Consider the following 15,915-nt stretch of genomic DNA (forward strand, 5'->3'; position numbering starts at 1 on the left):
TTTGTAAAGTAGACACAGTTTGTATTGACGTTTGTAAAGTAGACAGTTTTTATTGACATTTGTAAAGTAGACACAGTTTTTATTGACGTTTTTGATTGGCTAATGTAGTGTTCATTTTGTTGTATAGCATTTTCAATTGGTGTTGCCTTGTTTTCGCAGGTTTGAAAAGGTATCCTCTAATCCTAATTGGTCCAAGTTTAGAGCCACGGACCCAGAGACAGAACAGCCTGGATCCGATGGTAAGTCAAAAGGACAATGTTAAAGAAGTAAAATAGGACTTTATCACATAAAGTAGTATAATAGGACTTTATCACATAAAGTTGTAAAATAGGACTTTATCACATAAAGTAGTAAAATAGGATTTTATCACATAAAGTTGTAAAATAGGACTTTATCACATAAAGTTGTAAAATAGGACTTTATCACTTAAGTTGTAAAATAGGACTTTATCACTTAAGTTGTAAAATAGGACTTTATCACATAAAGTAGTAAAAGAGGACTTTATCACATAAAGTAGTAAAATGGACTTTATCACATAAAGTAGTAAAATAGGATTTTATCACATAAAGTAGTATAATAGGACTTAATCACATAAAGTAGTAAAATAGGACTTTATCACATAAAGTAGTAAAATACGACTTTATCACATAAAGTTGTAAAATAGGACGTTATCACATAATGTAGTATAATAGGACTTTATCACATAAAGTACTAAAATAGGACGTTATCACATAAGTAGTTAAATAGGACGTTATCACATAAAGTATTAAAATAGGACTTTATCACATTAGGTATTAAAATAGGACATTCTCACATAAGTAGTAAAATACGACTTTATCACATAAAGTAGTAAAATACGACTTTATAACATAAAGTAGTATAATAGCACTTTATCACATAAAGTAGTAAAATAGGACGTTATCACATAAAGTATTAAAATAGGACTTTATCACATAAAGTAGTAAAATAGGACTTTATCACATAAAGTAGTAAAATAGGACTTTATCACATAAAGTAGTAAAATAGGACTTTATCACATAAAGTAGTAAAATAGGACTTTATCACATAAAGTAGTAAAATAGGACTTTATCACATAAAGTAGTAAAATAGGACTTTATCACATAAAGTAGTAAAATAGGACTTTATCACATAAAGTAGTAAAATAGGACTTTATCACATAAAGTAGTAAAATAGGACTTTATCACATAAAGTAGTAAAATAGGACTTTATCACATAAAGTACTAAAATAGGACGTGATCACATAAGTAGTTAAATAGGACATTATCACATTAAGTATTAAAATAGGACTTTATCACATAAAGTCTTAAAATAGGACATTCTCACATAAGTAGTAAAATACGACTTTATCACATAAAGTAGTAAAATACGACTTTATAACATAAAGTAGTATAATAGCACTTTATCACATAAAGTAGTAAAATAGGACGTTATCACATAAAGTATTAAAATAGGACTTTATCACATAAAGTAGTAAAATAGGACTTTATCACATAAAGTAGTAAAATAGGACGTTATCACATAAGTTGTAAAATAGGACTTTATCACATAAAGTAGTAAAATAGGACTTTATCACATAAAGTATTAAAAAGGGACTTTATCACATAAAGTATTAAAATAGGATTTTATCACATAAAGTAGTAAAATAGGACGTTATCACATAAAGTAATAAAATAGGACGTTATCACATAAAGTATTAAAATAGGACTTTATCACATAAAGTATTAAAATAGGACATTCTCACATAAGTAGTAAAATAGGACATTATCACATAAAGTAGTAAAATACGACTTTATAACATAAAGTAGTATAATAGCACTTTATCACATAAAGTAGTAAAATAGGATTTTATCACATAAAGTATTAAAATAGGACTTTATCACATAAAGTTGTAAAATAGGACTTTATCACTTAAGTTGTAAAATAGGACTTTATCACATAAAGTAGTAAAATAGGACTTTATCACATAAAGTAGTAAAATAGGACTTTATCACATAAAGTAGTAAAATAGGACTTTATCACATAAAGTAGTAAAATAGGACTTTATCACATAAAGTAGTAAAATAGGACTTTATCACATAAAGTAGTAAAATAGGACTTTATCACATAAAGTAGTAAAATAGGACTTTATCACATAAAGTAGTAAAATAGGACTTTATCACATAAAGTAGTAAAATAGGACGTTATCATATAAAGTAGTAAAATAGGACTTTATCACATAAAGTAGTAAAATAGGACGTTATCACATAAAGTAGTTAAATAGGACTTTATCACATAAAGTAGTAAAATAGGACGTTATCACATAAAGTATTAAAATAGGACTTTATCACTTAAGTTGTAAAATAGGACTTTATCACATAAAGTATTAAAATAGGATTTTATCACATAAAGTAGTAAAATAGGACATTATCACATAAAGTAGTAAAATAGGACTTTATCACATAAAGTAGTAAAATAGGACGTTATCACATAAAGTAGTAAAATATGACTTTATCACATAAAGTAGTAAAATAGGACTTAATCACATAAAGTAGTAAAATACGACTTTATAACATAAAGTAGTAAAATAGGACGTTATCACATAAAGTAGTAAAATAGGACGTTATCACATAAAGTAGTAAAATAGGACGTTATCACATAAATTATTAAAATAGGACTTTATCACATAAAGTTGTAAAATAGGACTTTATCACTTAAGTTGTAAAATAGGACTTTATCACATAAAGTAGTAAAATACGACTTTGTCACATAAAGTAGTAAAATACGACTTTATCACATAAAGTAGTAGAATAGGATTTTATCACATAAAGTAGTAAAATAGGACTTTATCACATAAAGTGAATGTGACTAAGATATTTATATTTGTTGTGAATGCGTTATTTTTGTTGTGAATGGGACTAAGGTTCTTATATTTGTTGTGAATGTGTTATATTTGTTGTGAATGTGTTATATTTTATTTGTTGTGAATGTGTTATATTTGTTGTGAATGTGTTATATTTGTTGTGAATGTCACGAAGTCGAGGAGTGAATACCGGATGATGGAGGTAGAATCAACAACAATGATATAAATTCAACAAATGTATTAACAATTTACTATATATATGTACAGAATCTACACAAGTGATAACGATTGAGTTTCTCTCTGTAAAAGGAACTATTACCTGGTGGTAATCGCACTAGGATCAAACGCTCTATTGCATACTGATTACCACACAGCATCAACATACACTCTCATGACTAGACTTGAGTATCCCTGTCACACCCTACATAGTAATACGTTGTAAAGTTCCTGAAATATAAGGCTTTGGTCATGAAGTATTCACACAACTAAGCTTAATAGTTAGTTTCACTAGCTACCCCACTGCGGGTATAAGCACAGTTCTGTAGTGTCACAACTACCTGTAGGTGTAGGCCACATCAATGTCCTATTTAAATGTTAACACAATACTGAAGTGCACGAATGTTCATATAGACGTAGCAGAGGGCTGTGATGTAGATTCACCCTGTCTCTGAAGTCATAGGGGTTCCTCAGGAGTCGTTGAAGTGTCCAGGCCCTTCCTCATCCCTGTCGTGGCGTGACTGTCTGTGACGTCTCCACGAAGCGTCTGAGCCGTCTGAGAAGAGTCCGTGACGAGCAGCCGTGACGAAGGATGTAGGTGGAAGTTGAAATGGCCTGGGTGCCGTCACTCTCGTGTTATCCCGTCCCCACACTGGCCACAGGACCCCAACTGCATGGTCCCCATCACTCGAACTACAAAAGGTCAACAACCTAAGGGTCACTTCCGGTATCAAACATATTCGAACTTCCGGTTCGTAAAATTACCCCTAAAACAACTTTTACATATTGACAATATATTACAACCATTTAACATATGCCTAACAGCCTAGAACAGTTCATAAATGGCACTGAAACCAGTTAGCTTTCATTAATTATCCGACTCGTAATCAACCCACTCACGTCCCATCCAAATAGCACATGGTTGAGCGAGCGGATTTCGCAAAGAACATTCTTTCGTTCAAAAATAGACAAAATGACCATGACAGCTACTTAGCTGGTCATGTTACAAACAATAGTGGTTTTATGCATAACACTCACCCCTGGGAAGTTCTATAAACCTGTTCTACTCCATAGCTTGAGGTTTTACGGACGCAGCCAGCGTCAGGTGCTGCGCCATGCCTTGCTGCTCTGTGTGTGACTCGGAGCGCAGTGACGGCCAAGCTAAATTCTGATTGGCTCCTACTCTCCCAGGTGAAAACCCCACATAATTTACCGTATTTCCCCTACTGTGATATGTCTATCACTGGTACTAGTGTACCGTACTGTATTTAACCACATAAAAACCCCGCCTATGGAAAAATATACCATAGCAAAAAAATACATAGAAACTCTTTCATACTAACAGTTACCATCTCGGAGATAAACCGACACTACTTGTGACAGTGAATGTGACTACTTATATTTGTTGTGAATGTGACTACTTATTTTTGTTGTGAATGTGACTACTTATATTTGTTGTGCCTACTTATTTTTCAGATGATAGTGATGTTGAGGATTTGAGGACCCGGACAGGTGACTTTCTGACCACCACTAAGTCCCTTGCTAAAGGTTTTGTACAGATAAAACAGTGTCCTAACGCCAACAGAGACTGCCCTGCTCAGGTAACCACACCCGACAACTGTACAACAGGTCCTCTCCTTAAACATTCAAGGTGTATGGAAACGAGGGTTTAATGAAATTTGACATTTACTTAGATGTATTGAGTTTTAATAACTGTTTAATATTCTTAACTTTTGTAGGGGAGGATGTAATATTATATTACAGGTTTGTGTATTGTCTTCGACCTTATATTACAGGTTTGTGTATTGTCTTTGACCTTATATTACAGGTTTGTGTATTGTCTTTGACCTTATATTACAGGTTTGTGTATTGTCTTTGACCTTATATTACAGGTTTGTGTATTGTCTTTGACCTTAATTGTTGTAGGGGAAGCTGTATGCAGTTGAATTTCATCCTTCTGCTCAAGTGATTATGACAGCAGGTTCAAACCAAACATTAAGTTTGTTCCAGGTAAACTTGCCTCCTTCTATTTATTAGCTCACCTAATCACTATTCTTCAAATAAACCAGTACTCTTCAAATTAACCAAATAAACCAGTACTCTTCAAATTAACCAAACTAACCAGTACTCTTCAAATTAACCAAATTAACCAATACTCTTCAAATTAACCAAATAAACCAATACTCTTCAAATAATCCAGCACTCTTCAAATTAACGGAATAACTAAGTACTCTTCAAATTAACCAAATTAACCAGTACCCTTCAAATAAACCAGTACTCTTCAAATAAACCAGTACTCTTCAAATTAACAAGTACTCTTCAAATTAACCAGTACTCTTCAAATAAACCAGTACTCTTCAAATTGACCAATATTCTTCAAATTAACCAAATTAACCAGTACTCTTTGAATTAACCAAATAACGAAGTACTCTTCAAATTAACCAAATTAACCAGTACTCTTCAAATTAACCAAATAAACCAGTACTCTTCAAATTAACTAAATAAACCAGTACTCTTCAAATTAACCAAACTAACCAGTACTCTTCAAATAAACCAGTACTCTTCAAATTAACCAAATTAAACAATACTCTTCAAATTAACCAAATAAACCAATACTCTTCAAATAACCCAGCACTCTTCAAATTAACCAAATAAACAAGTACTCTTCAAATTAACCAAATTAACCAGTACTCTTTGAATTAACCAAATAACCAAGTACTCTTCAAATTAACCAAATTAACCAGTACTCTTCAAATTAACCAAATAAACCAGTACTCTTCAAATTGACTAAATAAACCAGTACTCTTCAAATTAACCAAATTAACCAAATTAATCAGTACTCTTCAAATTAACCAATTCTCTTCAAATTATCTAAATAAACCAATACTCTTCAAATTAACCAAATTAACCAATACTCTTCAAATTAACCAAATTAACCAATACTCTTCAAATTAACCAAATTAACCAATACTCTTCAAATTAACCAAATTAACCAGTACTCGTCAAATTAACCAAATAACCAAGTACTCTTCAAATTACCCAAATAAACCAGTACTCTTCACATTTACCAAATAAACCAGTACTCTTCAAATTAACTAAATTAACAAGTACTCTTCACAATAACCAGTACTCTTCAAATTAACCAAATTAACCAAATTAATCAGTACTCTTCAAATTAACCAATTCTCTTCAAATTATCTAAATAAACCAATACTCTTCAAATTAACCAAATTAACCAATACTCTTCAAATCAACCAAATTAACCAGTACTCTTCAAATTAACCAGATAACCAAGTACTCTTCAAATTTAACCAAATGAACCAGTACTCTTCAAATTAACCAAATAAACCAGTTCTCTTCAAATTAACTAAATAAACCAGTACTCTTCAAATTAACTAAATAAACCAATACTCTTCAAATTAACCAAATTAGCCAATACTCTTCAAATTAACCAAATTAACCAGAACTCTTCAAATTAACCAAATAACCAAGTACTCTTCAAATTTATCCAAATTAACCAGTACTCTTCAAATTAACCAGATAACCAAGTACTCTTCAAATTTAACCAAATTAACCAGTACTCTTCAAATTAACCAATACTCTTCAAATTAACCAAATTAACCAGTACTCTTCAAATTAACCAATTCTCTTCAAATTAACTAAATAAACCAATACTCTTCAAATTAACAAAATTAACCAGTACTCTTCACAATAACCAGTACTATTCAAATTAACCAATACTCTTCAAATTAACCAAATTAACCAGTACTCTTCAAATTAACCAGATAACCAAGTACTCTTCAAATTTAACCAAATGAACCAGTACTCTTCAAATTAACCAAATAAACCAGTACTCTTCAAATTAACCAAATAAACCAGTTCTCTTCAAATTAACTAAATAAACCAGTACTCTTCAAATTAACTAAATAAACCAGTACTCTTCAAATTAACTAAATTAACAAGTACTCTTCACAATAACCAGTACTCTTCAAATTAACCAAATTAACCAGTACTCTTCAAATTAACCAAATAAACCAGTACTCTTCAAATTAACTAAATTAACCAGTACTCTTCACAATAACCAGTACTCTTCAAATTAACCAATACTCTTCAAATTAACCAATTGTATAGGAGCAATGATCACCTGTGTGTGTAACGTTTGTCTGATGCTAAACCTTTAAATTGACTAAATAAACCAGTACTCTTCAAATTAACCAAATAAACCAGTTCTCTTCAAATTAACTAAATAAACCAGTACTCTTCAAATTAACTAAATTAACCAGTACTCTTCACAATAACCAGTACTCTTCATGGCAAAGGCCCTACTTCAAATTAACCAATTGTATAGGAGCAATGATCACCTGTGTGTGTAACGTTTGTCTGATGCTAAACCTTTAAGATTGATGTATAAAAGAGATTTGCCTGTATTATATATATGTAATAATTACTCCTATATCAAAACTGATTGATCACTCATGTCATGTTTACTTACAGGTAGACGGTAAGAACAACCCCAAGATTCAAAGTGTCTTCCTGGATAATTTTCCGATCTTCTCGGCACACTTCACACCGAACGGCCACGAAGTGGTGCTCAGCTCCAAACACAAGAGTTTCGTTTACTATGACATGATAGCTGGCAAAGTAGTCAACGTGCCAAAAATTAAAGGTATCTTGTTTTTGTCATTTGACATATGAGAATTGATAGGTTTAACTTCACACAATTCGTACACTGCCTTGCCCACCTCACCTTCATATACTCAGTGGGCAAGGTACACAAAATACTGGAAAAGCACATGTCCAGATAAAAGCCATCTGTGATATGAACCAAGGTGTATCTGTATGAACCAAGGTGTATCTGTATGAACCAAAGTGTATCTGTATGAACCAAAGTGTATCTGTATGAACCCAAAGTGTATCTGTATGAACCCAAAGTGTATCTGTATGAACCAAAGTGTATCTGTATGAACCAAGGTGTATCTGTATGAACCAAAGTGTATCTGTATGAACCAAGGTGTGTCTGTATGAACCAAGGTGTATCTGTATGAACCAAGGTGTATCTGAGCAGGATACCAGACAGTCATTGGTGCACTATAAGATACTACCTTTTTTCCAATAGGACTGGGTGAGACAAGTATGAAGAACTTTGTGGTGTCGCCTGATGGTCGCCACCTTGTGTTCCTAGGATCTTATGGCTCCATGCATCTCATCTCTGCCAAGGTAATCAAATAATTATCATATGTGATGTCCCTAAAGACTTCAATAATTTCATGTCCACTGGTGGTAATTTGTCGATCTTCTTGTAATATGTTTTTCACATTTTTTTTCAAGTCTAAAGAATGGATACAAAGTCTGAAGATGAATGGCAATGTTGAGTCAGTAGCCTTCTCTAGAGATGGAACAACCATGTATTCCCATGGAGGTTAGTATATTGTAGATATTGTAGTAGACTTCTTGAGAGACGTGAAAGTGGAGGGGCTCTCCCCCTGGGGGCTGAGGAGTGGAGCCAAAAAGGGGTAATTTGTCCATTTCCCTTTTAGCAACTTCTTCTCTTAAACTCAGGCAGATATCAACCATATTTGGTTAGAAGCATTCTTAAGTGGTTTGGATTCAAAGTTGTACAATTGGAGAGGCTTAATTCACAGGGAGCTGAGGGGCTGGATCAAAAGGGGGTAATTTGGCCATATTGCTTTGAATGACTTCTTCTCTAGAACTAATAATAATAATAATAATATACAGCATTTATATAGCGCCCTATATAATTTGTAAAATTACTCTAAGGCGCTTTACAACATATGGATAATAGTAATGGTTATAATTGTGAAAACAAACAACAAAGGCTTACAATCACTTTCATACATTTAACAAGCAATGTGCACATAATTGAACAAATAAAAGGGTGGTATTTACATGACGTCTTTGCAAAGATTCTAAAATGCAGACGTGAAGAGGTGAGTTTTTATGTCCCTCTTGAACTTGGCCAGGGTATTCGACTTCCTAATAGCAGATGGTAAGCTATTCCACAACGTAGCCGAAACCCTCCCAAAGCATCTGTTTCCGTAGGTCACAGTACGAGATTTTGGGACACACAACAAAGATTCTGACTCCGACCGCAGTGATCTTGACGGCTGATACAGGGTAACAAGTTCCTGTAGGTACTGAGGAGCTGTTCCATTCAGTGCCTTGTATGTGTATACCAGAATTTTGTACTGCGACCTGTATCGTACAGGTAACCAGTGCAACGAATAAAGCGCAGGTGTGATGTGCTCTCTCTTTCGAGTACGAGTAACTAGCCGTGCTGCAGTGTTCTGGACCCTCTGCAGACGACTAGTTAGTTTGTCAGATATACCACAGAGCAGGGCGTTACCATAATCCAACCGAGAGGTAACAAGTGAATGCACCAAAATCTTGCATGCATCTGCAGTTAGAAACTGCCGAATACAGCCGATGTTCCTGATCTGGTAGTAACAGGATTTGGCAATAGCGTTCACTTGTTTCTCCATGTTCAGAGAACTGTCAAAGTATACCCCTAGGTTTTTAACAGCTGGAACAGTCTCAATAGTTCTGGCACCAACCTTGAGTTGGAGAGCCATTGTTTGCTGACACTTTGGGGAAAAGACGATTAGTTCCGTCTTTTCCTGATTAAGTTTAAGCATGTTGGCGTTCATTTAGATACTGATATCTGTCAGACAAGCTTCCAGACTTTCAGAGACTGTATTCCAACTGTCCTGTGGTTTTATGACCATGTAAATTTGTGTGTCATCCCAACTAAGTGAAGGATATCCACCATATTTGGTTAGAAGCATTCTTAGAGTTTTGAGGATTCAAACTTGTACAAATGGAGGACTGACTCCAAAGATTGAGGGATATAAAAAAGTTTCTGTAACCTTGAAATGGTTGAGACCCCCATCTTAAAAACATATGATACAACTGCTGTGCATAAAGCGACAAATACACATAATTGTGCTACCAGAATGGCCCTGGGGTCAGGCTCTTATCGCTGGGATCTTATTTGCAATACTACTTTTAATAAGAATGTTTTGCCGTGTTTGCTTGAATATGAAGTAGAGCTTGACAGACCCTCTGTGGCACTTGCTGCATTGCTGTTTCAGATGATGGGGAGGTGTACATCTGGGACATGAGTACACGGGACTGTGTACACCGCTTTGTTGATGAGGGCTGTACCAAGGGAACTAGTATTGCTGCTTCTCCTAATGGCCAGTATCTGTCATGTGGGTAGGTACATCAGCAAACTGTTTTTAGAGGAACCTCAGATTAATAGATAAAATATTTATTAGGGCCTCCTATCAGAGGTGTGGGTGCCCTATAGTAATCACAGTGTCCGTCTGGCTGTCCAGCCGACCATTCACACTTTCATTTCCAGAGATTATCTCAGAATTCAAAAGATAAATCTTTCTGATATTTGACATAGTGACACACTGAAATGTAGATGTGCAATAGTTGTTTAAAAAATGTCTGGTGAACGTCAAGGTTACTAAAAATAGACTGTGGGGGTATGGTAATTTTCTCAGAATCCCAAAGTCTAACCTTTCTGAAATTTGACATGGTGATACACTGTGATATGTAGATGTGCAATTAGAGTTTAATTCATTTCTAAGGGCAAAGTCAAGGTCACTTATCTCGGAATCCAAAAGCTAAGTCTCATGGGCTGGGCCCTTGCTGACTTGTGAGTTGGTTAAGGAAGCATGACGTTAGCCATCTGTGTCAGACATCCTGACCCCAGTGTTTATGTTTAGCTGGAAAAAGTGTTGATTTGTACCGTTATATATGGTGAGAAATGTAAAGGGTTACTCTGCATTAGAGTAAGACCTTTCTTGTAAAGATTAGAAAAGGAAAATATTTCTTTGTATAATGTGATAGATATTAAATGCAAGTATATATGATCACCATTTTACCGGTAAAACACATCCATATAAAAATACAGAATTACGTTTCAGTTGAGTTTCAGTAGGACAGACTGTTTTACATACAGGGTAGTCTTATTGCAGCTGTTGCTTTTTCTTGTATTATGAGGCTCTATAGAGATCTACCAAAACGTACATATGTTCTAGAAAATGTCACACTATATTTCTTATGTTATTGTCATGGAACTTCAAACATGGCCATCTTGTTTCAACTTCTAGGTCATACAGTGGAGTTGTTAACATCTATGAAGCTGAGACGTGCAGAACAATGAGATCACCAAAACCTGTGAAAGCTCTGATGAACTTGACAACACCATGTACTGACACTCGGTTCCATCCGTCATCAGAAATGCTAGCAATGTCTTCAAATTTCACAGAAAGAGCTGTTAAGTTGGTAAGGTGTCACTCCAGGGTTACTATGGATTAAATTGTTTACCGTTATTACTTCATGTTATAGCTCAGGACAACATTGCTTGTACAGTGTATCAGATGGTGGGCAGTGTCTTTCTTCCCCTCAAGTGCACTTGACAAACCTTTCTCAAATTTCATATGAAGGTTGTCCTTGGTACTTCACTTTGGATGTTCAATTTTGGGACTGATAAAATATAAGAAGATTGCCATAAACAGACATCTTGAATATGACTGTTGAAGTTTGTAATAGCTATTTTTCAGGAAGTAAGTTACATATTTGTAACAAATTTCATCAAAATGTGTTCTTGTTATTCTCTAGTTGGGGCCCCAAACCAAAGGTGCAATGCCCTATAGTAATCAGCTTGGCCGTCCATCTGTCATACTGTTTTTATACCCCTCCCCCCCAACGAAGTATACTGGAATCACCCTGTCTGTCTGTCTGTCTGCCTGTCTGCCTGTCCGTCATCCACAGTAACTTGTCCGGAAAACGTCTTCTTAACTTATCTTCAGATTTCAACTCTTTTTAAGGGAGTTACGGTCCTTTGTTCAAATTATTTTGTCCGGAAACTCAAAGGTCAAGGTCACTAAATGATGAATAAACTAACAGTATCAGCGAGGGGTACTAGTCATACTCCGGGTGACACTTCTAGTTAGCTCATCTGTCCAAAAGGCTCGACCCCTCTTGGATAAGATGGGTGAAGAGGGGTGGGGCCCAATAGGGGGGAAAAATTGGTAAATCTTTGAAATCCTACTCCTAGAGTATATGTGAAAGGATTTTAATCTAAATATAGATAGTGGTTGTATACTGACTGTAAACAGAAGATAAATTTTAATAAGTACATTGATGATGATTTTTGTTTTATTTTTTCAGGTTCACCTGCCTTCCATGACGGTGTTTTCTAACTATCCAGAAAGCCATGATCATGAATTGCGTTTACCAAGATCAATGGATTTTTCACCTAATGGAGGCTACTTTACTGTGGGCACAAATAAGGGCAGTGCCCTTTTGTATAGGTACAAGTTTAATCATTTTACCGGCTTTTCACCGTTAGGACTGACTTGGTCTTTGATCACAAACCTTTTTTATCCTCATGGCCTTTAACTTCTATGCAGAAAAGAATTATGTTAACCATAGTACTGAAAGTACCTTTGTTTTTCATTTAAAATGAGTCAAACTACTGAAAGTACTGATACAATGCCAAAACTGTAAAAAATTTAAGACTTATTTTGGCATTCACTGATATAGTCATATTTCATGTTAATTAAGGTCATTCATTGAAACCATGTCAAAGCTCTTCATTCCAGAACTCTCCTTGCCCAATACCATAGACCTAGGCTTCTTCCTTATTTACGGGAGGCTGTTTGATTATTTTGACATGTTTGAACTTGATAGCCAATCACCTGAGCATGTAGACCTAGTAGAACTTGAGATGAAGTTTTTCAAAGATTTCACCTTGAAATAACACAATCGAACTTTAACCCCAATCGAAAATTGAAAAGTTGACCTTTGACACAAAATGTTTCCAGAGTCCATGTGTGCATTGGTATCCTATCCTCTACATTCTAACTGGATGTAAATACCTTAAACCGTTTCAAAATATTCTGGTTGAACTTTTTAGAACATGTGAATCAAGGTCAATCATTTTTCTCAAACCGGATAGCCAACCATCTCAGCAACTTACAGATCAATGTCAAGACTCTAGACTTTGAAGAATTTGAGAACAGGCCTTTCAAAATTTGTTACCTAAAATAGTGCATTTGAACTTTGACCCGGAGCAAAAACTGAAAGTTGACCTTTGGCACAAACATTTTTCCTTAAAAAAGTTTTGCATTGTTGGTCTACATATCATACCCAGAGATGAATTTGATGGCTTTATTCATTATGGAGTTATTACAATTAGGAAAAAAATGGATATGACATCATGGTGATTCAGGCATGGGACTTAATAGCTCATCACCCTATGCTTTATGGCTATATAGGAGGAATAGTTTAAACTTTGTTTTAACACACTTGACCCCTGCGACCTTGAATATGGGTGAAGGTCATTCATTTGAACAAGATTGATAGCCCTTCATCCCAGCATGTAACTGGCCTAATACCATCACGGTGACCCTAGGCTTTTTTTAGTTATTTAGAAGAAGTTGTTCTCGATAAGTATCTGACAGATCTTTCTCAAATTTCATGTGAAAGTTCCCCTTGGTCCAGAGTTGTGAAAATTTCATTATGGACAGATCGGAGAAATAAGAGAAAGCAATCTTGGATTTTGAGATTTTAAGTTTGTTATCACAAGGAGGCGATGGTAGTCTAGTTGTAGGATAGTGGGCTTGAGTCATGGCATGGCAGTGTGTTGTATCTTTGAGTAAGATATGTAACTCTGCTTGTTTCAGTCTACTCAGCTGCAAATGAGTACGCGGTTGGGCAGTACTAGAACTGTTGAATGCTAGCCGAGGTTTGAAAAATATATTGGCTGGTGGCAAAGGCCCTACAACCACGGATAATAATTTGTGAACCGCTTTGAGACGACCTACGAACTAGGTTGTGATAAAGCGGTAAATAAGAACCTCCAATTATGAAACAATGACCTTACTTTGAAAGGACACTGACTCAAACCCAGCACAAGTTTATCATTTTGATCTCTTCATTTGCTTTGTGTGATGGCGCCACTTCATCTATAAGACTGCAGTAATCTAATGCCTCCGATATTATTTCTAAATGTTCTCCACTCTCAACATGTCCAGGATTTTTCGTGCTGACAATCCCTCCCGTTCTAATTGTCCTCCACTATCATCATGTCGGGGGGTTTTCGCGCTGACAATCCCTCCCGTTCTAAATGTTCTCCACTAATAGGGGAAATAGAGTTAAAATATTTGAAATCCTTCTTCTGCCATAGGGATTACCAATTTTGTTTTGAGAATGCTTGAACAGTGGGTTTGGACTCCCTCTGGGCAGAGTTGTGGGACCCAATAGGGGAAATAAAAGTAAAAACCTTTGAAATCCTCAGGGATTTTTTCCCAATTAAGCCTGGACCATCCTTGGACAAAGGGGGCTACATTTCGAGTGTTGAGTGGCTCCAATAGGGAAATTCGAGGTTTAAATCTTTATTATCCAGGTGAGCAATACATGCCCTCTGGGCCTCTTGTTGTAGGGGAGAGAACGAAAGTGACCGCTAACATCAGGTGCCTGTTAATAACAAGTGACCGCTTAGGGAAGGTTTGACTGTAATATGCATTATAAGATCTACTTGTCAAGATCAAGTGTTTTGACGAGTTATCAAATGACCTTGATCCGCTCTCAAATCTATTGATTAACAATTCTTCTGATAAAGGGGTAATGGTATTTGGTATAAGGTCACAGAGTCCAAATGTGTATAACTGGATTATTATGATTAGCCAAGAAACCAAGGGTTTTTGTATTTGGCCAGTAGCATTGAAGTGTGGGGTCTGAAAGAATGACGTAGGCCTTTGAAGCAGAGTTTTGCCCCTTTATTAAACTGCTGAAATTTTGTCCGCTTGATAGCTCGAGTAATTTTCAAAAAATAAATTACAAACTTCATAAGCTTGGACAACCACTATTATCTGTAATACAGTAGTTATTATTATTATAATTTACAGAGTTATGCCCCTTTAATCAATTGATGAAACTTAAAACTTCATTGATTACCATGCAAGCTCAGACCAGTTAGATTACCACTAGTATCTGTCTGTAATTTACAGATTTATGCTCCTTTATTCAATAGCCGAAACATTGTCTGCTCTATATTCCAAACTACCATTATGCCCTATGAATTAGTGGAGCTAGTAACTTACCATAATTAATAGAGTTATTCCCCTTAGTTTCATTAATGTAATACTACATGCATTTCATGTTTTATTGCAGTCATTGATCTACTAGGTATGTGTTATTATTTCTCCTTTAACATCTATTACTCAGATATTTCAACTATACAACCAACTACTCAAAGTTATTTTTTTCTGTTTCAGAATGAAGCACTTTGGGAATTACTGATTAAAGGATGGTTCTGCATTTTGTAAATAAAATCTAAACACCAAACCAATTTCTTTTGTGTTTTTTTGAGGCTAGATCATTTCAACATCCCATAGTAGTGCAGGCTTCTCTCCACTGGTCGACTCAACATCCCATAGAAGTGGAGGATGTCCTCCACTGGTCGCCTCAACATCCCATAGAAGTGGAGGCTGTCCTCCACTGGTCGACTCAACATCCCATAGAAGTGGAGGCTTCCCCCACTGGTCGACTCAACATCCCATAGAAGTGGAGGCTGTCCTCCACTGGTCGACTCAACATCCGATAGTAGTGGAGGCTGTCCTCCACTGGTCGACTCAACATCCCATAGAAGTGGAGGATGTCCTCCACTGGTCGACTTTACATCCCATAGAAGTAGAGGCTGTCCTCCACTGGTCGACTCAACATCCCATAGTAGTGGAGTCTGTCCTCCACTGGTCGACTCAACATCCCATAGAAATGGAGGCTTCTCTCCACTGGTCGAC

General features: G+C 35.5%; 1 protein-coding gene across 1 annotated transcript in view; it reads left to right on the plus strand.

The window, feature by feature from the left end:
* LOC110445195 (U3 small nucleolar RNA-associated protein 18 homolog) overlaps positions 1-15,460 on the plus strand; it is a 38,777-nt gene extending 23,317 nt beyond the window's left edge. The window contains exons 4-13 of the mRNA XM_021489676.1: positions 160-239; positions 4,553-4,677; positions 5,003-5,086; positions 7,571-7,742; positions 8,193-8,293; positions 8,405-8,495; positions 10,186-10,309; positions 11,218-11,392; positions 12,281-12,423; positions 15,391-15,460. Of these exons, the coding sequence (XP_021345351.1) occupies positions 160-239; positions 4,553-4,677; positions 5,003-5,086; positions 7,571-7,742; positions 8,193-8,293; positions 8,405-8,495; positions 10,186-10,309; positions 11,218-11,392; positions 12,281-12,423; positions 15,391-15,415 (1,120 nt within the window). The 3' untranslated portion in view covers positions 15,416-15,460. The remainder of the gene's footprint in view (positions 1-159; positions 240-4,552; positions 4,678-5,002; positions 5,087-7,570; positions 7,743-8,192; positions 8,294-8,404; positions 8,496-10,185; positions 10,310-11,217; positions 11,393-12,280; positions 12,424-15,390) is intronic.
* Positions 15,461-15,915: the final 455 nt, after the last annotated feature.

The sequence above is a fragment of the Mizuhopecten yessoensis genome, unplaced genomic scaffold (genome assembly GCF_002113885.1).
Source record: "Mizuhopecten yessoensis strain PY_sf001 unplaced genomic scaffold, ASM211388v2 scaffold2103, whole genome shotgun sequence".
NCBI lineage: Eukaryota > Metazoa > Mollusca > Bivalvia > Pectinida > Pectinidae > Mizuhopecten > Mizuhopecten yessoensis.